Source organism: Temnothorax americanus, unplaced genomic scaffold (assembly GCF_048541705.1).
Source record: "Temnothorax americanus isolate GAGA-0224 unplaced genomic scaffold, ASM4854170v1 Scaffold20, whole genome shotgun sequence".
Taxonomy (NCBI): Eukaryota; Metazoa; Arthropoda; class Insecta; order Hymenoptera; family Formicidae; genus Temnothorax; species Temnothorax americanus.
Window position 1 is genome coordinate 1221323 of NW_027509339.1, and position 25888 is coordinate 1247210.

Below are 25888 nucleotides of genomic sequence, written 5' to 3' on the forward strand. Positions count from 1 at the left end.
TTACGAAAGGCCGCGGAAAATCCCTGTTACGTAATGACGCAGTGCGTGGCCTGTGAAAGGAAATCGACAGCGTTGTGATCGCCGTTGTGATCACCGATACGTGACACGAAAGAAAAAGCAGAACGCTTTGAGGATCCCGGTAGTTCCCGAGGTCTGAATTTGAGTAATTCACCCTCTGGCTGCCGAAACGGTAAAAATTCTTCCAAAATTGCGGAATCGCATAACTTCCTCGCGGTGAGAAACTACGGGATTCAATCGGACGAAAAAACTCCCGCGAGACCCGAAATGGTAAAAAAACTAAAAAGGTTCATTGACACGATGGCCCTTAGAATATACCCGCGAGTACTTTCTCCCGGATCTTGACCCGAGAGCCTAATTATTTACGGAATATATATATATACGCAGCTAACTCTTGCGTTTAAGCAATCTAATAACAGCTTCTTTTTCTAATGATATCTATAATAGTCGCGTTCTGACTGATGGGCGTAATACGATGATCGTTTTCTCGCAGCTAGACGGAGGCGTCGCTCGTCGAAGCACGTCTCTTCACTTTCTATCGCGATCGAGAGTGAAAATCACTATATTTTATATCGAGCTCGATGATCCAAGAAGTCAAGGTCGATGCACCTCGTGACCGTGAGAAGAAAGTACCCGTATCGGTACATTTTCTCGGTTGTAACGGTTTTATTTCGGGAGATGGCGACATGAGAGACCGGGCGAAGACTCTTCTTGCACAATTGCGGACAACACGATTCTACTACTATACAAATTCGACTAGAGGAATCGATATTAAAATTAATGTCATGACGCGGATCACCGTGAAAACAATTTAGGCTAAGGACTGTAAATTTATAGATCGTCTTCGGAGTATACGGTTGCAACACCAACATCAAAAGTTTCCTCTAATCGAATCCTAGATAAATTTATTATCTACGTGCGAGACGATCCGGTAATATTTACGCAATCTTATTGACGAAAACCCCAAAATGACATAAAGCCGGTAAAGCATAATTATGTAAAGCACAATTCATTCATCAAATATAAATTAAATGGCAGACAGCGGTTCTACATTCGTATTTGTACATGTTCCTGTCTCTTGCATAACGTCAGATATACCAGAAAAACCCATTCGATGTTCTCCAGGAACTGTGTGGCAAACTAATTTCACGAAAGACCATGCGAGTCGACCTCTTCGTGCTCGATGGGATTTCACACTCGCGGTCGCTTCTTTGTTTTCAAAGAAAACAAGTTAAATTAAATTCGTATATAGAGAATATTGGAACTTTAATGCTTTTAATTGTTTTATTTTTAATTATAGCGCGAAGGCAGCGGCGCGCTATATAATGATTAAAAATATCCTCACTCGATTCTTGTTATATATTTTGCTATTATAAACATTAAAAGGTTTTTAATACAATGAATCGTCGTATAATCAGCCGTGAAGCAATCAAGTATTAATTTGTCTAACAATAAGTCTAAATAATATAGAGCGCCAGACCTTTTTACCAAGAATTAATGGAAATTTTTAATCAAATACTGCAAATGTTGAATTAAGATATGTGTTTAACAGAAATCATATTAAATATACCATTGTTATTCTTTCACAGTGCAGGATTAATGGATTATTCAGTGTAAATTTCTCCCGAAGTCGGTATTTAAATTTCAATTGTACCGCATTGAAGTTCATTGTATTCTTTGTTTCCGATAAAATAAATATTCCGAATGTTATCGAGAGAAAACAGCAAGTATAATGTAAAGTATATAATTTTCTATGTGTATATCCGATAAGTATATCGTTTCCCAATGTACGTAAAACGGAAAACAGGACGTCACTTATACAATTAGTAAGTCCTGTAGTAAGAGCGTAAAAACGGCGTAGAAATGTGACGCCTTTTCATATTCATGCGACGAAGATGAGTCTGACACACTCGAGGTACGTTGTTCGAGTTACACACCTTTTTCACCTTTTTAGCTTTGTTTTTACGGTCTGCCAGAAGAAGCGCCACGAAGACGGATGTCCGCCTGTCGTCGAATATGACTCACGGATCTACCCCACCGGTGGTTCGCGCGACGGGCCCAGCATCCCCGAAAGGGACGGCTCGTATATAAGATTCGTGACGACTTCGGTAAAAGCACTAGACTGCGGCGTCGTGCAGGGAGAAAGTGTTCGGTTAGAGAGCGAGAGTCCGAGTATAAGACGCGGTCGCAGATCCGAGAAAATCAGTTTATCGCGGGTGCATCTGGAGACAACGGTCAGGTATGTATTTTTTAAACAACTAACAATCAACAATTTTTTTATATTTTATAAAAAATATAAGAGACGGTTTTGTTGCTACACAGCGGTGTAATTTTATTTTAAAAACATTTTAAATCTGTACGAAAATATAATTAACAATTGCAAAAGTATCTATATGTAATATTAGAGAAAAGATATTAATAAATAATAGAGTTCACCGTGTGCGCCGAGATCGAATTCTAAATTTGAACTTTTGTTAGCTATACAAAATGAATGAATGAATCAATTAACAGAGGCAACAGTGGAAGTAATTATGCAGATGATCCTTTCAGTAAATAGTCAAATATTTTCGAAATAGCGATGACGTGCTTTAAATCATAAACCAAATGTAAATCGCGAAAAATGGATATGGAATCTCATGTTTAATTACAGAGTAAGTTGTTGTCTAATTCAGAAGAGATTCTATTTTTCAGAAACAAAAATATTTTTCGTCGACGCGCAGCGATCGTGGCAAGGAATGTTTTTATCGATTACCGATTGACCGAGACAACATAACATTTGCATACGCTCATCGCTATATTAGTTTAATAATTTTTCAATATATTTTTTAAACACGCACAGATATTTCATAAAATGCAAAATACTTTATCGAAATTAGGAGTGAAAAGCGTTCGCCTACGTGTGTCGCTATATATCACGGAATATATATATCTATAAAAACTTTCTCCTTTTTAAATACCGCCTCCGCATCGTCCCTATTCAGATTCGCGGATTTGTCAAGCATATCTGACCCACTATTGTACGCTAAAAACGAGTTACCCTACATTCTGCTGCGAAGAGGGAGCTATCGGTGATCAACTTTTATTTGACTTGGTTTTTTAAAGCAGGACTAATACGGAACTTTCAGACATTTTACTTGAAAATTTAAGTATTTCTTCTTCTTGCACTTTGTAGATTTTGTTTATATTTTTAAATGAGAGCCCCGAAAAGAAGCGAATTCGACGATTTAACTTAGAGTAATAAAAATTCTAGATTTAGAATAGCCATAAAATTTTTAATGAGTCGAATGATGTAGGACGACTTAGTTGTTTTTCTGTTGCCGGCCTACTTCGAGATAATTGATTTATCGTGAGAAGCGCGAGTCATTGGAGGATGGTTAAAGGGAATATATAAAGCCGGTCGCGTTACTCGCAACTTGGCCATCATAAAGGAAGCCACGATACATGAATGTCATAGAGTGCCAATACGAATTCGCGGTATAATGATATGTCAAGGCAAGTGGAAAGTAAAATATTGAAATTATTTGCACGTTCGCGACACGTAACCACTTTCACTGTCGTAGGCGGTAAATGAAATACGCGCCGTGACGTGTTATGTAGACTTTTGCCAAATGTAGCAACTCTAAGTCTGAAGCTCGCATATTAATCGCTTTAAAAAATGCTCCATCGCAAACGTTAGATCTCGTATATGAAAACACTTCACCCAATTTGAAATTTAAATCATATACCCGCCCGAGTGGACGTCATACCGCATTCGTTACGCAATTGCTTTCCCCCTGTTGACAAAGTGATTTCGGAAATTGTAAAGTAAAATAATACGAGAAGATGTACCTCGGCAAGAGACGTCACGTTATGTGAACCGGCCAAACGACTTTCACCCAACTTCCTCTCGCTTTCGTTGGTCCCTTCTCAGTTTAATTACACGCCTGTATGCGTCTTCGTGCAAGACAACCTTAGTCCCCGGTACCGTTACCGGAAACCGGTATCTACACTTGGATGAGTAAGAATGTTACTCCGGTAAGCAATAAAGACTTTTTGCTTTCTCGAGCAATCAAAGATACCGAGAGACTTTTAGAGTAGAATTGAATGTATAATTATATACTGACACTGAGGTCAAACACGTATCCATGATTTTGACCCGATTTCGGTTTGAAGTAGCTGTGTTCCGCAGTCGTCGCGAACAATGAAACGAACGGAGAAAGGCGAGATGCACTTTCACGTGGATCTACGCTCGGTACTCACGGAGAAATTGTCGAGAGATACTCGCGAGAGATCGATTGAAAAGAAAATCATCAGGCGCTTTGCGTCAAGGATTAAATTAAAATAATAAAGTGAAAACAGAGTAGAAAGAAAAAAGTAACGAAATGAAATAATTACATTACATTAAATTGAAATATAATACACAACAGATAATGATATGATCGTGTATCAAAAAATAAATTCTAATAATATCAAATAATATATTAAATAGCAATTTGTTCAAAATGATAAATTATAATAAAATCATTAAAAGTAAAGTGTAATAAAAAAAACAAGATTATTTCTTGGTTAAGAAGATAGACATAAAACTAAGCCTATCGTTTTCTGTTACAGGATGAAGACAGAATTCATCCTGATAGCTTGCTTGGCAATAGCGAGGCAAATATTTGGTACTCAAGTGTACGAGACGCCGAGTGACTCTTCGGAACAACAATGGCAGCCGTGGAAAACCCAAGACTCGATCCAAGCGTCGAACGGAGAAGAAGACAAGTATCGTCCCGTCACGTTCGATGCCTCTGCATCGCAACAGAAAGAGTCGCAACAATCGTTTTATAACGCGAATATTCAATCGGGCGCCAGCGGAGTGGCCGATGTCGTTGGCAAGCAACCGGTACGGATTTCATCGTCTCATCACAAAATATTTAAACATTATAAATATAATTAAAATCAAAAATATATAAATTTTGATAAAGTAATATCTTACATTGAGTTAAAGAACGAACACTTTGAAGAGAATATAATAATTTTTAGAGATTTATGAATATGTTTGTATATTCAATTATAGATTGATTCTGTGATCGACAATATTCTCGTGTCTAATCGGCAAGGTCGCAATCTCGAGGGGTACGATGAAGTCTATTCCGATCCTAACGTACAAAATGCTTTGCAGCTTGGTAATGATACGATCGCGCGTACTTACATCAGGGACAAACTCTGCTCCCTCGGTTTGATGAACGTGAGTATAGTTTTACAGGCCAATTAATTTTCTTAATCAGTAAGGGTATAATTAGCATTCTTTAATTCAAAATTCTTTTCTGCTTTAGAAGTTTCAAAGTTATTTAGCTAACGCGCGCGCGTTCGCCAACTAATATTAAAAATATAATATTAAAATATTAGTATAATTAATGTTCCAAATTTCTTTCATTCTTCATTCAACTTACAAATATCATATTTGTAAATTTTTGAGAGCTCAAAACCTATGTTTCACGTACGAAATAATAACGAGACTCACGTTTATAAAGACGATGCATTAATTATCTTATACAGTGCGAAGACATGGAAGGACGACGTCCTTACTATTCTCCTCACCGCGACATTCATCCGCTCGACGTTATCTACGCTCAACCGGTGACCATCAAGCCGGTAGGCCGTCCACTTCCGGCCATACCTGTAAAGCGGCCCTACGGTCCAGCGAAACCCGTGCCATTACCTCCGAGTTTCGGAGGTTCCCCGTTGGGGCCCAACATTTATCCTGGACCCGGGCCGTCGTTCGGTAGACCTCCGCCTAGCTTCGTCGGGCCTTATCCCGGATACAAGAAACCCGGCGGCTTCCCTCCTCCGTTTGTGTCAAAACCCATATACGACCCAGGCGTCATCGAACCCGATTTCGAGGACAAGTTTATCGACAAGAAACAGGTGGTTTTGCATCAACCGAGTGCCTCGGGCGTTCAACAACACGTTCATCATCATTACCATCACGGAGAGGGTGCCGGCATCGCGCCCAACCCCGTAGTCGGCGGGTCATCTCCCACGTTCGGTGGTCTCGGCAGTTATGGTTACGGAAACGGCGGTACTTACGGCGCCACGATCAACGATTTCGAGGATTACAAAAAAGCGTTCAAGATCAAAACACCCGCGAGCAACGGCGGCCCGTCGATTTCCTCCTCGAAAGGCTATGCCAATCGTTATCCCACTTACGAGAAGCCGAACAGCAAACAGTTTGCTTCCGGTGGACAACTCGGCGGCAATAATCAGTTCCTCGGGAACGGTGGTTACGACGGCGATTATCCGTTCAATAACGGCGCTGACAGTAGTTTCGGTTCCACGTCTTACGAGGATTGCGTATGCGTGCCGTACGATCAATGCGCGACGATCAATCACGTGGGCCGCAAGGACGATCTCTACTTGGCTATCGATCCGCGCAATCTCGACAAGGACATCGAGGCTGAAACTGTCGAGGTGGTGATCACCGACGGAAACGGCACAATGAACGTCGTGAGGGTGCCCAAGGGAGTGAACGAGACCGAGCAGATCGAGCAGACGAAAAACGAACGAACGAACGAAGAAGAGGCTGGGAAAGCGGAAGTTACGAAGCGAAACCGCAGGGATGTCAAACACGTTACCAAGAAGGACGACAAACAGGAGATACAAGAAGTAAGTTGACACGGGCGGTTTCTCTCGCTTTTCTTGCGAGTTTCGAGCGGACGATGTGACAATCGACGTATAAATTACCTAATTTTGATATTTAGAATTTAGAATTAAGAAATTAAAATTTAGATTAAAAATCAATTAATCAATTTATATTATTCGACGCATCGGAAGCTCAACTCGTATATCGATTAAGTTATTGGACGTGCAGTGCCAGAAATATATAACGCTATTGTTTTAACGTATCGCTCAGTTTGACACGTTCATTCAGTCGGTTCGTCCTAGACCACGCAACCACGCAATTAAACGTCCGTACTAGCAAACGATAGATTAGAAGCCGTCGTAGCGGAGGACATCGGGACTCGTGCGATCTGGGTCGAACGAACGCCTCTAATAAAGCGCGAGCGAATACGAGGAAAAGCGACAAAAATGTCTCGGCTATAATCAACGTGCTAATCCTCCCGGAAAAAAAGTAATCGGGATGAAAAATGAGAGAGAGACAGACCTCGGTTCTCCACGTGAATTTGTTCGACTCTCTCGTTGCAGAGACTGACGGTAGGAACCGGCAATCTGGACACCTCGAAACTGAACGTGAGGCCGACTTGGGGCGTCAGTTTCGGCCTACCGCAGACCGGTGGTGTCGGTCCGATCGCGCCCCACCCTGGTAATCCCCTGGGGACCCCGGGGTACACGCCGGGCTACGGGCTAGTCGGCGGACAGGGCATAAATCTCGGCCCGGTCGCCGTGAATCCGCTCGTAGCGGTGCAGGTCACCAAAGACGAGTACGGCGAGAAGATTGTCAAACCTTACGTGAACCTTCACGTGACGCCCAATGCAGGACTTATTCACAAACTAGGCCACCTCCTGGCTTACAAGAAACACGGACTGTACGGCGGTCATTACGGCGGTCATTATGGCGGTCATCACGGCGGAAATTACGGCACTTACGCTCCTCATTATCACACGCATCACGAGAGACCGATCTATCATTACCCGTCGAGACCGCCGTTTTATCCGACGCACGATGTTCACCATCCCGAACCGATCTACCATAAGCCTCACGGCGAATACTATCCCTCCTACTACAAGGACGATAACGACGATTACGATGACTACGATTATTCGGATGATTATCGGGATGATTACTATAGAAACGTTCGCGCGAGAAACGCGTCGACGGCGAAAGATAGACAATTTTCGTCGAAGGATTTACCGGAGGCTTATTCGCCGCAAGGACTGGCCGGCGACGAGCGCCAGCGGAGCGGGAAGATTACCTTCTCGGACAGAAGGAGGCGCGACACGACGACGTTTAGCGAAACGGCGTCGGAGGTAAGGACACGGTCGGTTGGTCTGCTCGTTCCGCTGAACAGACTTAACCGTTGTAATAACGAGGTTGTAGACCCGCTGTAAAAGCGGCTGAGGCCGTCGGCGGATGACTCAGGACGACGATCACGGCGATACCGACTCCGCGAACTTACGAAACGCGGGACTGTCAAACTGAGCGGCGGTGTATAGCACAGATAGAAGTCGAGAACACGATAAGTAGAGAACTTGTCGCGGATGCGTCGAGACGAGATCAACTGACCGATCTCTTTTTATCCGCAGAGACGATACGGACGTCCGCCAACTTGCGGTGCTCATCACGTCTGCTGCCAGAGATCGCACATAATAGGGGCACGCCCGCGACCCGGTCAATGCGGAGTTAGGAACACGCAGGGCATCAATGGCCGTATCAAGACCCCGGTCTACGTCGACGGTGACTCTGAATTCGGTACACGACTTCTAATATAATTTACCGAATGGATAGCATTTGTAGAAAAGAAGCTAACTGTCAATAGTTTGAGTTAGAGACATTTTAGAGAAAAATACCCGCGTCGAAAGACACAAAGAAGATATCTCTCTCTTTTGTTATAATTTCAAGAATAGCAAACGTTTATCTGATCGCAATTTTAAATTTTATAGAGTTGATGTATGTTTAATGAAAACATTTAATGAAAAGGAGAATTAACGTTCAATGAAACGTTTCCGAATGTAAACCGGTCGTTGTTATCGTGAATTTAACACATTACTATATAATATTAAATTTGAAACATTAATTTTTCATATGTTTTAAATACTTAATGTGTAATTTCATATATTGTAATTTTGTTGCAGTTTGATATTATTTGAGATCTTTTTCACACATACGTAACAATGAATATCAAATTTTTAATATTTTATTATATATAAATGTTAAATCATATTATTATTTTATTAAATCTTTCCTAATTCAGGTGAATACCCGTGGCAAGTGGCAATTCTGAAGAAAGACACCACGGAAAGCGTCTACGTTTGCGGAGGTACCTTGATCTCGCCCCGACACATCATCACCGCCGCTCATTGCGTCAAGACCCACGCCGGTCGTGATCTTCGCGCACGATTAGGCGAATGGGACGTGAATCACGACGTCGAGTTCTATCCCTACATTGAGCGCGACATTGTGAGCGTCTTCGTGCACCCCGAGTTCTATGCCGGCACTCTTGCCAACGACATTGCTATTCTGAAACTGGATCACGACGTCGATTTCGAAAAGAACCCTCACATCAGCGCCGCCTGTTTGCCGGATAAACACGATGACTTCACCGGAACAAGGTGCGTATTCCATTTACAAAACGCGACAGACCGTCGCGTCGCGAAGAAAATTATTTAAAAAATGTTTTAATATTACGAGAATTGAACTTCTAAATTCAAAGTTAGTATATTTTGTGTGAGTCTGAATCTTATAACTCTCTAGATTTGTTAGAGAAAAAATTGATTTCAATACCAATTGCAATGACGGAAAATTTTCGTGGAAATTTCTAAAATGTTTTTCGATCCTGTATCTTTAGGATTATAATTATTAATAAACGTTATAGCATTATAACGTTTTTCTTTTAATATAATAATATCTCAAAGATTTTGTGTAAATTTTAAAATTTGTATAAACGTAGAGAGTATCACCAAACGTGGCAATACCATTAAAATTCACGAAGAAGAGCAGCAGATAATATTTCAAGGAAAATTGATATACATAAAGTTACATGATTCCAATGAATTTTTAAAAAATTCCTATTATTAAAATTCAAATAATTGTAACCGAAAACTCTTCCGGACTCTCGCTCGTAAACGCGGCTTTAATCGAAATCTGATGAATCGTAATGTATGGCAGATGCTGGACCACCGGATGGGGCAAGGACGCCTTCGGCGATTACGGCAAGTATCAGAACATCCTAAAGGAAGTGGACGTACCTGTCGTCAGCAACCACGTTTGCGAGCAGCAGATGAGGCGGACGCGGCTGGGACCCACCTTCAATCTCCATCCGGGCTTCATCTGCGCCGGCGGCGAGGAGGGCAAGGACGCCTGCAAAGGCGACGGCGGCGGCCCGATGGTCTGCGAGCGTCACGGCCACTGGCAGTTGACCGGCATCGTCTCCTGGGGCATCGGGTGCGGTCAGCCGAACGTGCCCGGCGTCTACGCTCGCGTCTCTCACTACCTCGACTGGATCCGTCAGATTGTGGATTACTAAAAGAGAAAAAATTCAGTTCCAAATCTTAATACGAAGAAAGGACTTGGCAAGGTCTCGTTTTTCGAAATCAACCGTTGTTTAAACGAAAAAAAAAAATTGATAACGACGGCTCGCGATATTTAATTTCGTAGATATAGAAAGAGGCATATATTTATGCGTGTATTATATTTATACACTAAAATGGTTAATTTTTATTACGATATATTCCGTTAAGTGTGGCGGAGAGATATTCGTTTGATCATTCGTGTCTCGATTGTCTAGGTTTCCCTTTTTTTTTTATTTTTTTATTTAAAAATGCCTAACTTATTGTACATATTATATGTCTCTAGATCGTGCGATCTCGGCGCTATTTGCGCACCGAGGCTGACAATTTAATATACGGCAATACGCAATTCGCGAAATGTGATTCGAGCGTTCGGATCGTCGAGTAATGCATTTTCTTTGCAACGGCTTATATATTATATTTATCGATTTAATAAATAACTTACACGTATATACCTCTGTGTGTTCCACGACTGCTTCTCTGCTCCGGCGACGCATCCCGCGTAATTACGATCGACCGAGAACTCTCTCTCTCCCTCTCTTGCGCGTGCGCGCGCGCGACCTGCAATCGAATTTGTCGCAAAAATGAAACGTTTAAATACTGGGCGAAAGGAAAACGGAGCGACAAAAGCGTGTTAAACGCGACAAGCACAACGTCTCGACGTTTTCTCAAAGCCGCTTTACATCCCGCGAGAAAGATTCTGCTCGAGAAAATACGCCAACGCGAACTTCGGCCATTTTGCAACGGCTGGCGTCTCGAAGGATCGTACGCTTCCAAGCGGATTCTTGAAATTTTTCGACCACGAGTGGACATCGCGACGATATACCATATACTTGTGCCTTTGCGGGACACCCGAGGGATCATATCGCCTCTCGGATGTCTCTGATACCGTTCAAGACATCTTTATCGCTCGAAAAATCATTCAATTAACTTACCTCTCGCGACCGGAATCGCGTGCATCGTTCGCGACATCGTCGCTCGTCGCATTTGAATCGGCGAGAACCGCGAGAACGTCGCGTCGCTCCGAAGCCGAGGCATGCCGACCGCGTCCGAGAACGTCCGAACGTCCGAAGACGATTACGATATGAGTGCCGCCATCTCTCACCGAAATCAAAAAGTAAGACTGATCTGTCTATAACCTCTCCTCTCGTGTGATTTTCAAAACACTTGTCTCGCTTGTCTGTTGTCGTTCGAAATATAAGACGTGGTTTTTGTAAGATAGACTCGTTTGATCTCGGTGTCGCGTCTCAGGAATAATTGAGGACTACGTTAACAAGGAGTTGAGCGGTGATCCGGTGCGCAGAATCATTCGGTGGACGAGGAAATCCGCGGGGAGTCCCGAGGTGGTGATCCAGGTCGACGATCGTTCGCCGGTCAGCCACGCACGATGCCTATAAAGTTAATCGGTCGCACGACGGATTTCAAGGGAAAGCCCTTGTGGGAGATCCTGGGAAACCTGAAGAACTTCGGCGTCGGCAGACTCGTGATAAGGAATCGCTTTCAGAGGTATCCCGAGCCCTGTTACATGAAGATACTGAAGGTCGCCGGGATGCCCATGCCCGAGGAAGCCTACGTGAGTACTGGAGACGATGTGTGTGTCCAAATTCCGTTTGCATCACTCTCTCTAACGCAGTTGCATTGTTTTAGACGGATCGCAAGGTCAGGGTGCTGGTCGAGAGAGTCTTCCGCGGCCACAAGAACCCAAAGCCAGTGCAGTTGGACAGCGCGACTTACAAGGCGGACTACATACTGATACATAAGGATCAGGAGCACCTCTACCTCGATAACACGAAGGTGCCGGAGACGAGAATCCTCCCTAAGATGACAGACCTTCCGCCGCTATTCTCGCAGCTGGTAATACGCCAGATGAAGGCGAAAGGCGTCGTGGCACCAGAGCAGCCGAAATTAAACCTACGATATAACTTTGACGGAGGGAGCGTTAAGAATTACAGACTAGTCGAGGAGGGTGAAACCCCGACGGTGGAACTGAACTTTAGGGTGGACGAGTCTAGCGTTCTTTTTCCAAAGCCAGAGAAGACAGCAGCCTCGTGAGGTTTTACATATTTAATGTCCGTATGTAGTTGTTAAGAATAAACACTTTATAAATTATTCCCGAGGAGTGTGATGCGATAAATTACTTTAGAAACGTAAAAAGAAAACAGTCCGACTTTCAAAGCACCGCTCCGTTGGACGCGCGATCAAGTTCGGGAGCGTAAACATCCGCTTTCTCCGCGCGGATGACCTACAATTTATACGAGAGACCGTTATTCGTATTTTAATTCCTTGATTATACCAATATACCTTCCAAAACTGACGCATCTCCTGAACGTCCGTCCTTTTTCTAACGAGCCACCCGCGAACGTGTCTCTGTATGCGCGAGGCCGCCTCCTCTTTGGTCCACAGCCATGATTTCGGATAAATTGGCCTGGGACTAGAAGAGAATGTAATAAAATTATTTCTGAGAGAAACTGGGATGTTTTCTTCTTACTGCGATTTTAGCCATAGCTTAAACTGTGGTATGTTAAACACGTCCCGCCAGGTGCACAATCTACTCGGATGCCGCGAGTTTCGGTTCCAAAGGATCTCCGCGAGATAATCTAATCCATTGAAGGAGCACTTATGTGTCTATAAGGCATAGTAATTTTTTCCCAAGATATCTTTTATATTTATTGACTTTGAAAACATGCGGTGTCTGGTGTAACATTGTACTTCTAACGCATTTCGACGATCAGCTTCGAATAACATTTCCTTCATCGCATTTAATAAAGTCGGGAATATATTTTTATCTAAGTAATCCGGGAAGCTTTCAGACGAATTCATCCGTTCTGTTTGCATGTCAAGAGTTCTATGAATTTACAAAGCGAATACAGATACGAATCGGCGCAAATTATTATATCGCGAGCTTTAAAACATATATACATGAAATTTGCATGAAATTTGCTTGTCAACCTCAACAAAAAATAGATATTGATAATGTTAAAGTATAAGTAATAAAACTTTAGATCACATTTCGCTAATTTTTGCGAAATCGTGAAACAATGAATATGTCTCATATATAAATATGTAATCTACAGAAGCACGAAGTGTTATATATATATATAGATTCTAAATGTCCTGTAATTCTAAATGTCCTGTAAAAAAACCATGTCCTATAACTTGTCCCAAAGTCAGAGAACAGCTCCGCGCCGCAAGTATGTCACTTTATAAAATGCCTTTGAATAGATTTTAATGTTATTTAAATTAATATTTTGCAAACATTTATGAATGTTTCAATTTTCACAAATTAAAACAGTCAAGGAATGGCCTAATGTGACGGACGGGATTTTTCCGCGGAAGAAGAACGATGCAGAACCACGGCTTCCATCGGATGTTATTTCGAGAGACATACAAGATGAACCGGAACGGGTAATCGAGGCAGCATATGTTCATAAAGTACCCGTCAATCATGATGTCCGACCTGAAGTAAAAGACATCGAAACAGAACCCATAGTTCCCCAGGAGTTTCCAATCATTCAAGAACCAACTGTCGTCCCAACAGAAAAGATAACTGATGACATTGAAGAGAAAATTGATTTAATTGAAAAAGAGAAATTAATCCAAGAACCTATAATCGTCCAGGAAGAAAAGATAATAGATCGTGATGAAAAGAAAATCGATTTTGTTGAAGAAAAGGAGTTATTCGAAGAACCCGCAATCATCCCGGAAGAAATTGTCACACAAACAGAAAAGGTAGTAGATCGCAATGAAAAGAAAATAGATTTTGTTGAAGAGGATTTGGTCCAAGAACCCACAATTATCTCGGAAGAAGCTGTCACTCCAACAGAAAAGGTAGTAGATCGCAATGAAAAGAAAATAGATTTTGTTGAAGAGGATTTAGTCCAAGAACCCACAATTATCCCGAAAGAAGCTGTCACTCCAACAGAAAAAATAATAGATGGCAATGAAAAGGAAATTGATTTTGTTGAAGAAAAGGAACTAGACCAAGAACTCGTAATTGTCCAGGAAGAAGCTGTCACTCCGACAGCAAAGGTAGTAGATCGGGATGAAAAGAAAATTGATTTTGTTGAAGAAAAAGAATTAGATCAAGAACCTATAATTGTCCAGGAAGAAGCTGTCACTCCGACAGCAAAGGTAGTAGATCGGGATGAAGAAAAAATCGAATTAATTACAGAAGAAAAATTAGACGAAGAACTTGTCGAGAAAGAAATTGTCATTCCGGCAGAAAAGATAGCAGATCGCAATGATGGGAAAGTCGATTTTGTTGAAGAGGAGGACTCGGTTCTTGAAAAAATTGCAGCGAAACCCGTACAGGAAGTTCCGATTGCGATTGAGGAACCTGAGATTATCGAAGACGAAATTGAGCTGGCGCGAACAACAAAGATTGAATTGGAACCGTCGCGGGAACTGGAAGAGGATTGTAATTAAGAATAATTATTGGCAGATATAATTTACAGAGAATTTCGTCTGATATAATTTTGAACGATAATTTTAGTCGAGCCGGAGGAGCGCATGGAATATGGCGAGGAGGAGGAGAGCATCACTGACTACGAGAAATTTATCGACGAGGAATTGCAGGAGTCTCTGCCCGCCGTAATAGCGAGGGAAATTCCGGAGGAGCCAAAGCCGGTGCGTCGTAAAATTTCCAGGAATGCGGCCACCTTGTACGAGAGAATCGATCACGAAAGACCTGTCAGACCAGCGGAGGAGCGAGAAGCGGTGACCGCAATGCCTGAAGAACGACCGGCTGAAGAAGAGGTATCTGCAAGACGAGCTCTCGAGAACTCGACAATAACAGAGCAGATCATCTCGCGTGAGCCTGCGGAGGATGCTTGCGAGGAAACATGCCCTGTAGTAAAGGAGCAGAAAGGCAAGCAGTTAGCTTATTTTCAAGGGAAAACTCAGTGCTGTCATTTCCCGTATTGTATTGATCTTTCCTTCTCTACCTATGTCTACATCGTAACCGTATATATGTATATCAGTTTGCACTCCACAAATCGAGATTCGTTCCTATTGCAGAACGCATTATGCGCAAATTGAAGGCACGGCAGAGGGTCATAGATCATTATTATCTGACGAAAGGCTTCAGCTACTTCGAGGACGTATGCACGTGCTCTCTGGCTTGCATGGTTTATACTTTGAGCAGGGATCCGTTCGTGAAGAGCATATTCGCGTCTCTCGCATTGTTCGCGGTCGGACTGAAGCTGTGCTCCGAACTGGATGCGTGGGAGATGCCGAGTCGCGTTTCATAAGATCAAGATATTGATATCAGTCGACACGTAATCTTCACCCAAGTCTCTCATAGAACCGCATGACGTATAATAACTTGTTTATTCGATATACAACTATATACAATTTGAGATTCTTATATACAATCATAGGGGCATAAATAAATTAAGCGTTTAAGATTATTCGGGATTTCGCTAGCCTCTGGCGAAGCGAGGTCCTGACGATCCACAGCGACGCGATTAGCGCGAGTAACGCGATCGCCGATATCAAAATCGCTAAATAATAATTCTGCGAGGCGCGTGACTCGTATTTTGGAAGAATCACTCGAAGGACTATGTCATCCTGCCACTCGACGGTATTGTTTCGATCTGAAACACTTCTGGCACGTCTAACATGACTGCCAGGACAATCCAGAACACAATCCACAGATTCCAGACATGCCGTAGTCTTCACGGTGAGGAAAATCTCGTCGGTCTCTTTCATGCCTTCGAACATGAACGCCTGGAAAATCAGGTAGTTCTCCAACGGTGACACAGCGTATTGCTCCCGAGGACAAATCTCGTGCACGTCCGGATTCAAGCAGCCGTCTTTGTCGAGGATCCACAGACTGTTAACGATTTTCTGTCCCTGTCGCTCCTCCACGTAGTGCACCGTCACTTGGCCGATCTTCGAGTGTCGCCAGCCTTTAAACATGCGGAGAGATAAATGAAAATTAAGATAATTGAGATCGCGTATAATTGGGACAATTTTCGCCATACAGGTCTATTCACATTTAATTGAGTACATGATTAATATAATTATAAATAATTATATGATTAATATAATATCTAATTTTTTGCAATCTCAATTTTTTTCACTTGGGATTAATTTTATATTATTAATTTAATAAAATTATATAATTGATTTCTTATAAATATCTCTTGTTCTTCTCTTAGGGTGAAATTATCGGAGATCATATGTTACATGAAGTCGCGCTGTCAGAGTTTCAGACACACCATTCGTCTTACTAAAGGAATAAAAGTGCACGGTACTATTCGGCGCTAATGCGCTTACCGTCGTCGCCGTTGACTAACACGCGCAGCAGAATCTCCTCGCCGAGGACGACCGTGCCGCCGGATTTTATCCTCGCGTCGAAAATGTTTCTCGAGCCGTAAGTCTTCCTGAAGAGCCCCACGTCCACATTCAGGGCATTCTCGGCGCCGCCGTTCAGCACGCCCGGTACGTTCCTCGCTTTCCTGAAGGGAGCATAATATCTGAATAGCCCGGGGTCTGCCGCCAGATGCTTATTTTTTGCTACCTTTGCCGGGAGACAAATGACACGTCTTACGCTTCCAAAGTTTTCACGCTGATCTGCCTCGTGTGATACGCGATCCTCTGCTGGGTCTTACACCGCAACGTCACCCTGTGGTCCTCCCTCACTCGTAGACCGGGGATCACGGGGAATCTCAGATCGAGGCAGTACGATTGGTTGCCGTCCGCGGAACAATCGACGACCCCGCAATCCCAGACCTGGTCCCTTTCGAAATTAATGCGATAAGAGTCCCTGACCGCTATCGCTCGACAAACATCGCCCGTCGCGTTGTCTATCACCGGTGGGGCTGAGTTTCTCGGCGCTTTGATGGATGCTCTATGATTATGGATTGTGTGACACATAATATAAAATTTATTCGTATTATACGTATATAGACATACTATAGATTGTCCAGCTTGAATAAATAACATGATCTTATTAAAATTAAATGATCGATAGAATTGTTTAGATGTGCTAAGTATATCAATCTTCTTTCTTTTGCCTTATCGCAAAGTGTGGGAATGTTTATCATTTTAGATTTGAAAAGTTTGGGAAAGACTAGCGTAGCTGCGGTAAAAGATCGAGAGTTGAAGCGAATTTCATTACCTGAAGAACAATTCGTCTCCCGTGTTCTGACAGGACATCTCCTCAATACTGACGTGGTTCGCTAAGGACAATGGTGGTGTTTCACTGAAAGGAGGAGGAGAAGGAGGAGGCTGCGTTGTAGTCTGTTGAGGGTGTTTGCCTTGCGGAAAAGTGGGTCGACGATGATGCTGAGGTATTTGCGACCCGTCGCTCCCCGGATACCTATCGTGCGGGCCCTTGCGCGTGAGGACTCGCAAGGCATCCCGTCCGGGCAGATGATACAGCGCGTTCGGATAGTTTCTGGTCTCATCCGTCACCGCAACCGGCACGTTCCGCGCTCTGTTATCGATCACTTCCGGCAGGGAGAAATCCGGAATCGAAGCTGGTGGTAAATAACCGTTGTCGTGGAGTATCGCCACCCTCGAGACGTTGTATCGGCGATGGAAATTCACGAAGACCGCATCCTGAGGCTCGAATCCGCCCGCGAGGTTTCCCGAGGATATCGCGCCGACGAAGAGCAGCCACCGATATATCTGCAATGATCGCCAATTAGTTAGATAAATTGTTTAACGTAACGTTTGAATTGAGCGTAAATTTTCGAGATCGTTACGTGGGTCGACCACATTTTGTATTGCGGATCATAACACGGTTGAGACATATTGAGTAGCGGAGGTGTGACTGACAATCGGCGAAGTCGCGGGTGGGCTTTTAAAGCGCTTTTAAAGCGCACGCCTTCACGAAACCGGATCCTGGGTATAGTCATTGTTCCGCCCGCCGGACAAACATCGGTGAACACCGACCACCGCGCGATTTTAATAGGTACCGCATTTCGTGATTTGGCTGACGATCAAGTACTTAGCATAAAACATCGTTCGTATCCTCGATTTTAACGCGACTGCCATTAATAACGATAACGGCGAGATCTGTCGTCGTCCCTCTCACGCTGTCCATTATATCTCGATCAATTTGGGTCAGGAGGCTTCTCTGTGACTCGCATACAGTCGCACGATGTCCATTTCCAGATTTCCAGCCCGACATCGCTGATATTATGTATGCATATGCGTGTTAATTCTTTATGCGCGCCGCTGTATTTTTTTTCCAAGAAAAAACATTAAGTGTGCTTTATCTTACATCGATAATAATATATGGAATATGTATACATACACCATTTATATGTATATATTTTAAGATCAATAAGATATATATATTCTACATCTACATATATTTTTTATATAATGTTATATATATATTTTTAAATACAATATATTGTATTTAAAAAATTTATTACATTAAAAAATATATATATTTATTACAATATGTGACTATTTATCGATGGATTCTTGACGATATAATATTTAAACAAATTTTTATTGAAAATGTACATGTTAATATAATTAATATATTACTTTAATTTTTTTAATATTAAAATAGAGCATTTGAGTATATAGTATAATTAATTACATTAATTGTAATGTTATCCTTATATTACGTGCCGAAATTAATGTAAAATGTATAGCGTCGGTCACATTTAATAATTAATTTAATTTAATTGCATAGAAGAGTAATGTTAAACGTGAGAAATTACAAAACAATCAGATTGATTAGCATATATGTCGACGGACAAAGGGAAAAAAAAAAATAATGCTCCAGGTGAGGCTCGAACTCACAACCCCGGCATTGCTCACGTGAACTGCTTTATAAGTACCGTGCGCTAACCAATTGCGCCACTGGAGCACTTGCAAGTGAACCCGGTAAACGGGTCTCTTCAGCGGTGGTAGCGATAACGCCGGAAGCTCCTCGCTTTTATTTCACGTATCGTCCAATCTGCGCATCGCGAATAAATTCAAATATAATTCTGGCAATTTTTGTGCAAAAATCGAGCTCGAGTGGAAACGAGCTTTCAGCTCTATTATCGCGAAATAATTATCAAATGTATCCGACGTACTCATACCTATTCGTGCAAATTGCAAGTATTCGTTTATTTTGTCACACGCGATTCACTCTTCCTATTCAATTGATGAGCAAATTAGTGGCGTCTATATTCCTTTTTTTTCTTTTTTTTTTTAACAATTCATGGCTAGAATTTTTTGCTCGATTTTCGTCTGGTATCCTGTATTCTGCAGTTGTACCTTTCTGGTTCAAAATAAAACGTGTGCATATCTCGGGTTTTAAGATGAACAAAAACGCAAAATTTTTAAACGAGATGTATTTAAAGAGCGAAATAAAAGAAGACACTTTTTTTTTATCAGTCACGTGCCTTCGATTTGCAAACAAAGTTGTTTGACGAGTTAAATATAAAACGGATGCAGGTTAGGACGGAAAAAGAGAGAGCGAGAAGGAAGGTGAAAAAAGTGCAGAGAGCGCAGTTGAAACAAGTCTGATTTAACTCTCTAAATTCCGATGTTTTCGCGTCGTGAAGCTGTTGGTTGGCTGGTTGTGCGCGTTTGTACGATCGATCGCGCGCATTGCATTTCACGTTCTCGTTCTCGATCGAGGAAACGTGATCGAGGACGAGGAAGGGAACGCGCATGGGGAGAAACGCGGTGCTGGCGGAGGGTCCGCGAGGAACGGAGGGGTTGACAGCACTGGCCGCGAGTGCGACGACCGACGACACACACGACACGAAACACGAACATGTCGGCTGCAGCTAAATGCATTTTGACAGTCGACACGCAGGTCGATCAACAGTGAGAAAAGGAGGATCCGTCACCGATCCCGAAACCGCCTCGCCGTCACGATCGTCGCCCTGGAGGATGTCATGTACGTCAATCGCGGTAACGCGAGGGAGAATGGAAGCGGTAGCGACGCACGTTTTTCTAAATAACCGCGAGTTGCGACGTTAATTTCCTGTCCGAGGATTTATATCGACTTAAGGAGTACGCGCGACTTTATTTAATACTCAACTTTGCTGTATACGTCTCGCAAAGAGACTGTCGTTTACTTGTCATGCAGAGCATCCTGAATGTTGATCCTTCCTGACACTGCATTTATCCATATCCAGCAAAGTGAAGCCCAGTATGAAGTAATTCACACCGTTTCCTCTTGTCTTAGGCGTAAAACATGAGCTGGTTTGATGCCACGGGATTTGCCAATCTGGCAAAGTCCGCTCTGAAGGGAGCGCAGAAGACCATAGACAAGGCCTTGGATATCAAGGAGGAGGAACCGAAGATTCAGCCGCGCGCGGATGAGACTTCGGATTTCTTCGCGAGCTGGGGGCTGCAGAATGAACAGAAGGCCGACAAACGCGACGGCAATCCGCAGAAACAGCAGCAAAACTCGAGCAGTATTTGGGGTAGCTTTACAGGCTCGTTTTTCGAGCCGCCAAAGATCGTAGACGGGAATGGATGGAAAACTGTCAAGCATTCCAAGTCCTTGCAAAGTGCCACCAGTCAAGATGAGCAGCAACGCAGCATGGTGTCTTCTACTTCCGCTCCCGAAAAATTGGCGACGAAGGACTCAAAATCCACGATAGCGAAGAGTGAATCTGTACATAAGGAAGATGAGAGGGAGTCTAGTGCTATCAGTGAGTCTGTAAATACGAATCTTGGCGCGTCTAAAGAATCTGATGATAAAACTGCGTCGGAATCTTGTGTATTGTCAGAACAGTCGTCTTTGGACAATGTTGTTTCTATCAGTACCGATAAGATTGTAACTAAAAGTGCCAGTTTGGACTTGGAACAAATATACTATGCACCTACGACGGATAATACCGACAGTGATTCCACGACGAGCACCGATGAAAAGGAAGAAGGACAATGCGACAACGAGGCAGCGTCGGAAAGCAATGATATCAATCGTACGTCGAGTCCCACTAATGTGTTCCATAAAATACCTAATGTTTCCTCCGAGAGCGATAAGAAGAGTCTGGAGAGCTTGGAGATACTTGGTTCGCAATCCGACACCGATTGCACCACCACACCGGAGTCGGATCTCAATTCCGTTACTAATTCGTTAAGTCCCTCCGTCGTCGGTATCAAGGTGAATTCCGAATCGGTCGAGATCCTGCCGGACAGTCTCGTAACGTCGCCGAGCTCCGTGGAGATCCTGGGAGACTGGAAGAGCGACAGCAGCCCTTATCTATCTCCAATAGATCCAAAGAATTTAGAGTCATCGCCTGTCCTGGGTGGAGACGAATGCATCACTCCATGCATAGACTGCACCGGCACGTTACAACCACCGAGTAGAGATCAATTTGAAACTTCGTCATCCGACATTTCTCCGTACGAATCTCCGATGGAGGAAGTAAAAACGTTGAACGTCAGTCCGTATCCTTACAGCGTCGATAGTACACCGTCACCCAGCGCGTTATCCAGCTTGGACACGAATAAAAGTTCGTCGCACGCGGCGGACAGCTCGAAAACTTCCCCCGAAAGCGTCGAGGTAATACCAGACGTGGACGAACCGGACGAGAGCTTGGCCGAGGATTCTTACACTTCGGCTTCCGAGGGCACGGTCATGACGGTGCTTGAACCGTTGCAACAATTGGACACGGTTAAAAATAAGATGGAATTGACTGATATGAACGTGAAGATGCCTATAAAGATGCACGATTCGTATCCGGACGATAGGCAAACGTCGGCAAAGGTTTGCACGGAGAGCAAGTTAAACTTGAGTCTTGACTCGCTGAAGGAAAAACACAATTTGCATCTGACGCTCGAGCCAATTACCACACAACCGATTCGCAAATCGGACCATCTGGAAGGAGTAAATGAGAAACCGGAGAACGTTTCTACCTTTTCTCAATTAATGAGCACCACTATAGAGCCACCGGATCTAGATAGTCAAATCGAAAGCGTGGATGAAACAAAGATGATCGAGAGTAGTAATGATCAATATTTAATATCTACCGATTCAAGCAGGGAAGGTACCTTGATAGAGAGCAGTTCGGAGGATAATGCGACGTTGATGTGCACGAGCGATTCCAAAGTCCTCGAGACACCTTTGACTACCAGTTCTTATGTGAAGACCATGCTGGCTGATGCTATGGTCGAAAAAAGTGAAATAATTGATATGGAGAGCCATTGCACGGAAGTACCGCGAGAAAATTCACCAATATCGTCAGAAAGGTATTATTTTAATTCACACATACCGTTCAAATATATGACGGTTCTCCTGTTAAAAGTCTGCTTCTTTCACAGCCGTTCCGATCTGGTAAAAATCGGGTCTGATCAAGCCAGTGGACATACGAGCGGAGACGAATTAGAAACTACAACGTCGAGCGATATTGAGATAATATCTAGGTACGAGTATAATAAAATGTTTCTGCTTAACGTTCAATGTCAATAATTAATGTATTGTTTGTCAACAGTCCTAACGGAGATTCGAGTTCGACCCAATCGCGACAGAGTCCGGCGAAATTACAGTTGAGCAAAGGCGGTGATTTGCTAACGAAAACTTTAAAGACCCGGGGCCATTCTCGAGAATTAAGCGAAATCAGCATAGGTTCGGACGAAACGAATATGGAGATTGAAAAGCTATTGAAACGCGTGCAGGAGATGACAGAGATTTTAGAGGCGAGAGAATCAAAGTTAATCGACGTGAGCAGGATAAATATGGAATTACATGAGCAAAATGCAAATTTAATAAAGTAAGATTGTCGTGATTGTATCAATATCGTTCTATCTTCACACAATAGATATCGTAAACAGATATGTTTTACAGGCAGCTTGAGAATTTTGAAAAACACGCGGAGCAAAATCAAAATATTAATCAAATCACTGATGAATATACGCAGCGTCTGTCGGCACTGGAGAGGAAATTTCAGCAAGCGATAAGGGAGCGTGATCAGCTGAGGAAAAATTTAGATCAATTAAAGTTAGAAGCAGCATCGCGTTTATCGTCGCAGGAGATGTCTAATATAAACGCTGAGAAGGACGAAATCATAAAGGAGCTTCGTGAAGAGGGCGAGAAACTCAGCAAACAACAACTTCAACACAGCAACATCATAAAAAAGCTGCGCGTAAAAGAGAAAGAGACTGATGTAACGATAAAGAGTCAAAAGTAATTCATTATATCTTATTTGTTGTCTTAATTGTATCAAAAGTAAATGACAGCATATAATAATTAAATTCATCGCAATTTTCACTTTTATTTTTAGAGAGCAAATAGAGGAACAAAATACGGAATTGGAGAGATTAAAACGATCGCTGCACGCGAAGGAGGAGGTCGAGCGCAGTCAAATAGAAGCTGTTCATACGCTGACAGCGAAAACGAAGAAGCAAGAGAAAGAGATACTAACGTTACAAGAAAAATTGGATAATGCAGTGCATAAGATGGAGGCCTATAAGAAGAGCTTGGATGCTGCAAAAGTGTGAGTGTAGAATCATTAACTAATTCTAAAGTAAAACGAGCTTTATGTATGTACTTAATAAAAAATTCTATATAATAGGGACTTAGCAGAAACGAAGAAAAAGCTGCTAACCACTGAAGAGGAATTAAAAGAAGCCGTGGATAACGCGGCTGAATCGTGCCAATTGTTTGCACAAGTGGAGGATTTGAAATTGAAATACCGTCAAGCCGAAGAAGCTCACGTCAAGTGAATATTTTACATTAAATACGCTATTAATCATAGTATAACTGATTTTGATTCTAATAGTATCTATTTTTTTATGATATAGAAGGGAAGAGTTTTTCAAGCATGAAAACAACGAATTACTTAAGCGATTAGAAGCTTCAGAAGCCAGAAGTGAAGAGTTATCCGAATCTGTCTCGATAGCGACAAAACCTCTGTTAAGGCAGATAGAACAACTGCAAGCAAACTTACAACATAAATCCAATAGCTTCATGAAGCAGGAGAAGGTTTTATCGGAGAAAATTATCAAATTGCAGTCCAAAATCGAGAATTTAGCCGAGATGGATCGTCTTCTGAGAGAAGAGAATATTAATCTGAAAACCAAAGAATCGCATTTAGAATCGAAGCTCAACTTAAAAGAGAAAGAAAGGTCGAAATTGCAGGAATCGCGCGATACATTAAAAGAAGAAAATGAGAGATTATTGAAGCAGAACAAAGAGTAAGCGTTTAGAATATGTAGACACGTTTTTTCGCGAGGCATGGTAATATTCGATCTATAATAAAATTCAAATTGCAGACACCAAGACGCGATAAACACTCTCGAGCAGACACATTCCAGTCAAGTGCAGGAATTAAAAAGAGAGATAAACGCGCTAGAGAATAAATTAGCCGTCGAAAAGGCAGCGACTGATGCAGAAAGGAGAAGAAATAACGCAATATTGGAACAGCAGCAAAATACCGATGAGGAATCACGATTTAGCCCTACTCTCAGCATAGGACAAGAATCTGTTAGCAGTGCAAATAGTGCCTGGCCAGGGGTATGTATAAAAATGTTACGGGATCACACACAGTCGACAATTATTTTGTATGTAATGTAAAATTTGCTTTTTTCAGTTCAGCGATTCAGTATTTGATAATAACTCTGGCAGATTTCCTCCAATACCATACGAAAGTATTATAACGGGCTCGAGTAGTACGTCGATCTTCGAGAACTTGCAAGCGCAATTGAAACAGAGAGACGGTAAGCTTATGTGTTGTCGCGTTTATCGGTATTGTTAATATTGTTTGTTGCTATTCAGTGTCACTAATTCTTACATGCTATCGCAGGTGAGATACAGCAACTTCAGTGGGAATTGTCTCGACGAAACACAGAGAGAGATGCACTGAATTCGGAATTGGCGACGTTAACTTTGAAGGTCGAGGAATTGAGTGCCAGCGTCGCGGAAGCGCAGGCACTCAACGAGAGTCTTAACGAGACGCAAACCAGATACGACGCGTTGCTGCAAATGTATGGCGAAAAGGTCGAGGAGAATCAGGAACTGCGACTGGACCTCGAGGACATTAAGGAGATGTACAAAATGCAAATTGATCAGCTTCTAGAGCGACAGAATTAACTGCGTCAAAACGCAAAATTATCAGAAACGAAGACTTGCGCGCAGCCTATAATTCTCTATGAGACTTCAGTTACACACATGCACTTCGGCACGTTTTACTACATGATCACTTCATCGATTTCTAGCAAGATCTGGCGTATAACAAAGTTTTATAGCGGACGACTTTAATAATACAGTCTGGCGTAGGCGATGTATATTTATATTATCTAACGCAAACACGTATGCGGAAATTTGTGATAAAGGGCTTGGATGCCGATAAGATTTTAAAAGTTCTTTCTATCAAGTTACATATAAATCTATTTATTGAGGATTGGATGAGAGCGATCTAAAAAGTATCGGAGGTATCAAACTAATACGTCTTTTCTCTTCCGTATTATCGTTACAGTTTATTATTATTTCGTGTGTAGGTATATATAGTTATTGTGTTTCACTCATTTTAATTTTAATTTAATAATATCAGGGAGGATCATATATATGTGATATTGGATTGTATTATATAATGTCTAAATATGATGTAATATGTATATAATATAATCAGAAAATGTACTTTATCATTTAAATATAGTGACATAAACTCTAATGATTTCTCCATTGCAGTAAACCACGCGAGTATCGGGGTCTATATATATATATATATATATATTTATATTT

The 25888-nt window shown here is 42.3% G+C and overlaps 5 protein-coding genes, 1 long non-coding RNA gene, 1 other non-coding gene and 1 pseudogene across 8 annotated transcripts; 4 read left to right on the top strand and 4 right to left on the bottom strand.

The window, feature by feature from the left end:
* Nucleotides 1-1460: 1460 nt before the first annotated feature.
* On the top strand, nt 1461-10669 carry LOC143897347 (uncharacterized). The gene is made up of 8 exons (XM_077405950.1): nt 1461-2257; nt 4609-4885; nt 5060-5230; nt 5542-6648; nt 7189-7971; nt 8248-8413; nt 8916-9273; nt 9830-10669. Exons 1-8 carry the CDS (start codon nt 1914-1916, stop codon nt 10185-10187), a joined length of 3564 nt encoding a protein of 1187 aa, XP_077262076.1. The 5' UTR covers nt 1461-1913; the 3' UTR covers nt 10188-10669.
* Nucleotides 10049-11275, bottom strand: LOC143897365 (uncharacterized). Its single transcript, XR_013256904.1, has 3 exons — nt 11166-11275; nt 10676-10791; nt 10049-10183 (listed from the first exon to the last, which is right to left on the bottom strand). It is a non-coding gene; the product is annotated as an uncharacterized LOC143897365 (long non-coding RNA).
* A 117-nt stretch (nt 11276-11392) lies between these two features.
* On the top strand, nt 11393-12339 carry Mrps34 (mitochondrial ribosomal protein S34). Its single transcript, XM_077405969.1, has 2 exons — nt 11393-11803; nt 11878-12339. The coding sequence occupies exons 1-2, from the start codon at nt 11618-11620 to the stop codon at nt 12280-12282; spliced, it is 591 nt and encodes a 196-aa protein (XP_077262095.1). The 5' UTR covers nt 11393-11617; the 3' UTR covers nt 12283-12339.
* Nucleotides 12340-12400: 61 nt separating this feature from the next.
* On the bottom strand, nt 12401-13050 carry LOC143897331 (IQ domain-containing protein K). Its single transcript, XM_077405917.1, has 4 exons — nt 12940-13050; nt 12719-12855; nt 12532-12661; nt 12401-12472 (listed from the first exon to the last, which is right to left on the bottom strand). Exons 1-4 carry the CDS (start codon nt 13048-13050, stop codon nt 12401-12403), a joined length of 450 nt encoding a protein of 149 aa, XP_077262043.1.
* LOC143897351 (uncharacterized) lies at nt 12487-15494 on the top strand. Its single transcript, XM_077405956.1, has 3 exons — nt 12487-14647; nt 14723-15097; nt 15247-15494. Exons 1-3 carry the CDS (start codon nt 13495-13497, stop codon nt 15477-15479), a joined length of 1761 nt encoding a protein of 586 aa, XP_077262082.1. The 5' UTR covers nt 12487-13494; the 3' UTR covers nt 15480-15494.
* A 45-nt stretch (nt 15495-15539) lies between these two features.
* LOC143897332 (uncharacterized) lies at nt 15540-18370 on the bottom strand (annotated as a pseudogene). Its single transcript, XR_013256900.1, has 6 exons — nt 18275-18370; nt 17943-18048; nt 17354-17865; nt 16784-17083; nt 16510-16691; nt 15540-16139 (listed from the first exon to the last, which is right to left on the bottom strand). The product of XR_013256900.1 is annotated as an uncharacterized LOC143897332 (transcript).
* Nucleotides 18371-18974: 604 nt separating this feature from the next.
* Trnai-uau (transfer RNA isoleucine (anticodon UAU)) lies at nt 18975-19066 on the bottom strand. The gene is given in 2 exon segments: nt 18975-19010; nt 19029-19066. It is a non-coding gene; the product is annotated as a tRNA-Ile (tRNA).
* A 679-nt stretch (nt 19067-19745) lies between these two features.
* Nucleotides 19746-25817, top strand: Tmf (TATA element modulatory factor). The gene is made up of 11 exons (XM_077405949.1): nt 19746-20092; nt 20384-22398; nt 22471-22572; nt 22641-22919; nt 22994-23332; nt 23430-23642; nt 23721-23867; nt 23950-24342; nt 24421-24661; nt 24738-24864; nt 24951-25817. Exons 2-11 carry the CDS (start codon nt 20393-20395, stop codon nt 25235-25237), a joined length of 4134 nt encoding a protein of 1377 aa, XP_077262075.1. The 5' UTR covers nt 19746-20092; nt 20384-20392; the 3' UTR covers nt 25238-25817.
* Nucleotides 25818-25888: the final 71 nt, after the last annotated feature.

Coding starts and splice junctions, on each gene's coding strand:
- LOC143897347 (XM_077405950.1), top strand. CDS start 1,914: ATGAGTCTGACACACTCGAGGTACGTTGTTCGAGTTACACACCTTTTT. Junction 2,258..4,608: donor CATCTGGAGACAACGGTCAG/GTATGTATTTTT, acceptor TTTCTGTTACAG/GATGAAGACAGAATTCATCC. Junction 6,649..7,188: donor ACAAACAGGAGATACAAGAA/GTAAGTTGACAC, acceptor CTCTCGTTGCAG/AGACTGACGGTAGGAACCGG.
- Mrps34 (XM_077405969.1), top strand. CDS start 11,618: ATGCCTATAAAGTTAATCGGTCGCACGACGGATTTCAAGGGAAAGCCC. Junction 11,804..11,877: donor CCATGCCCGAGGAAGCCTAC/GTGAGTACTGGA, acceptor GCATTGTTTTAG/ACGGATCGCAAGGTCAGGGT.
- LOC143897331 (XM_077405917.1), bottom strand. CDS start 13,050: ATGAATTCGTCTGAAAGCTTCCCGGATTACTTAGATAAAAATATATTC. Junction 12,662..12,718: donor AAGCTATGGCTAAAATCGCA/GTAAGAAGAAAA, acceptor ATTCTCTTCTAG/TCCCAGGCCAATTTATCCGA. Junction 12,473..12,531: donor AGATGCGTCAGTTTTGGAAG/GTATATTGGTAT, acceptor TATAAATTGTAG/GTCATCCGCGCGGAGAAAGC.
- LOC143897351 (XM_077405956.1), top strand. CDS start 13,495: ATGTTTCAATTTTCACAAATTAAAACAGTCAAGGAATGGCCTAATGTG. Junction 14,648..14,722: donor GCGGGAACTGGAAGAGGATT/GTAATTAAGAAT, acceptor CGATAATTTTAG/TCGAGCCGGAGGAGCGCATG. Junction 15,098..15,246: donor TGTAGTAAAGGAGCAGAAAG/GCAAGCAGTTAG, acceptor TTCCTATTGCAG/AACGCATTATGCGCAAATTG.
- Tmf (XM_077405949.1), top strand. CDS start 20,393: ATGAGCTGGTTTGATGCCACGGGATTTGCCAATCTGGCAAAGTCCGCT. Junction 23,333..23,429: donor GTAACGATAAAGAGTCAAAA/GTAATTCATTAT, acceptor TTTTATTTTTAG/AGAGCAAATAGAGGAACAAA. Junction 23,868..23,949: donor GCCGAAGAAGCTCACGTCAA/GTGAATATTTTA, acceptor TTTATGATATAG/AAGGGAAGAGTTTTTCAAGC.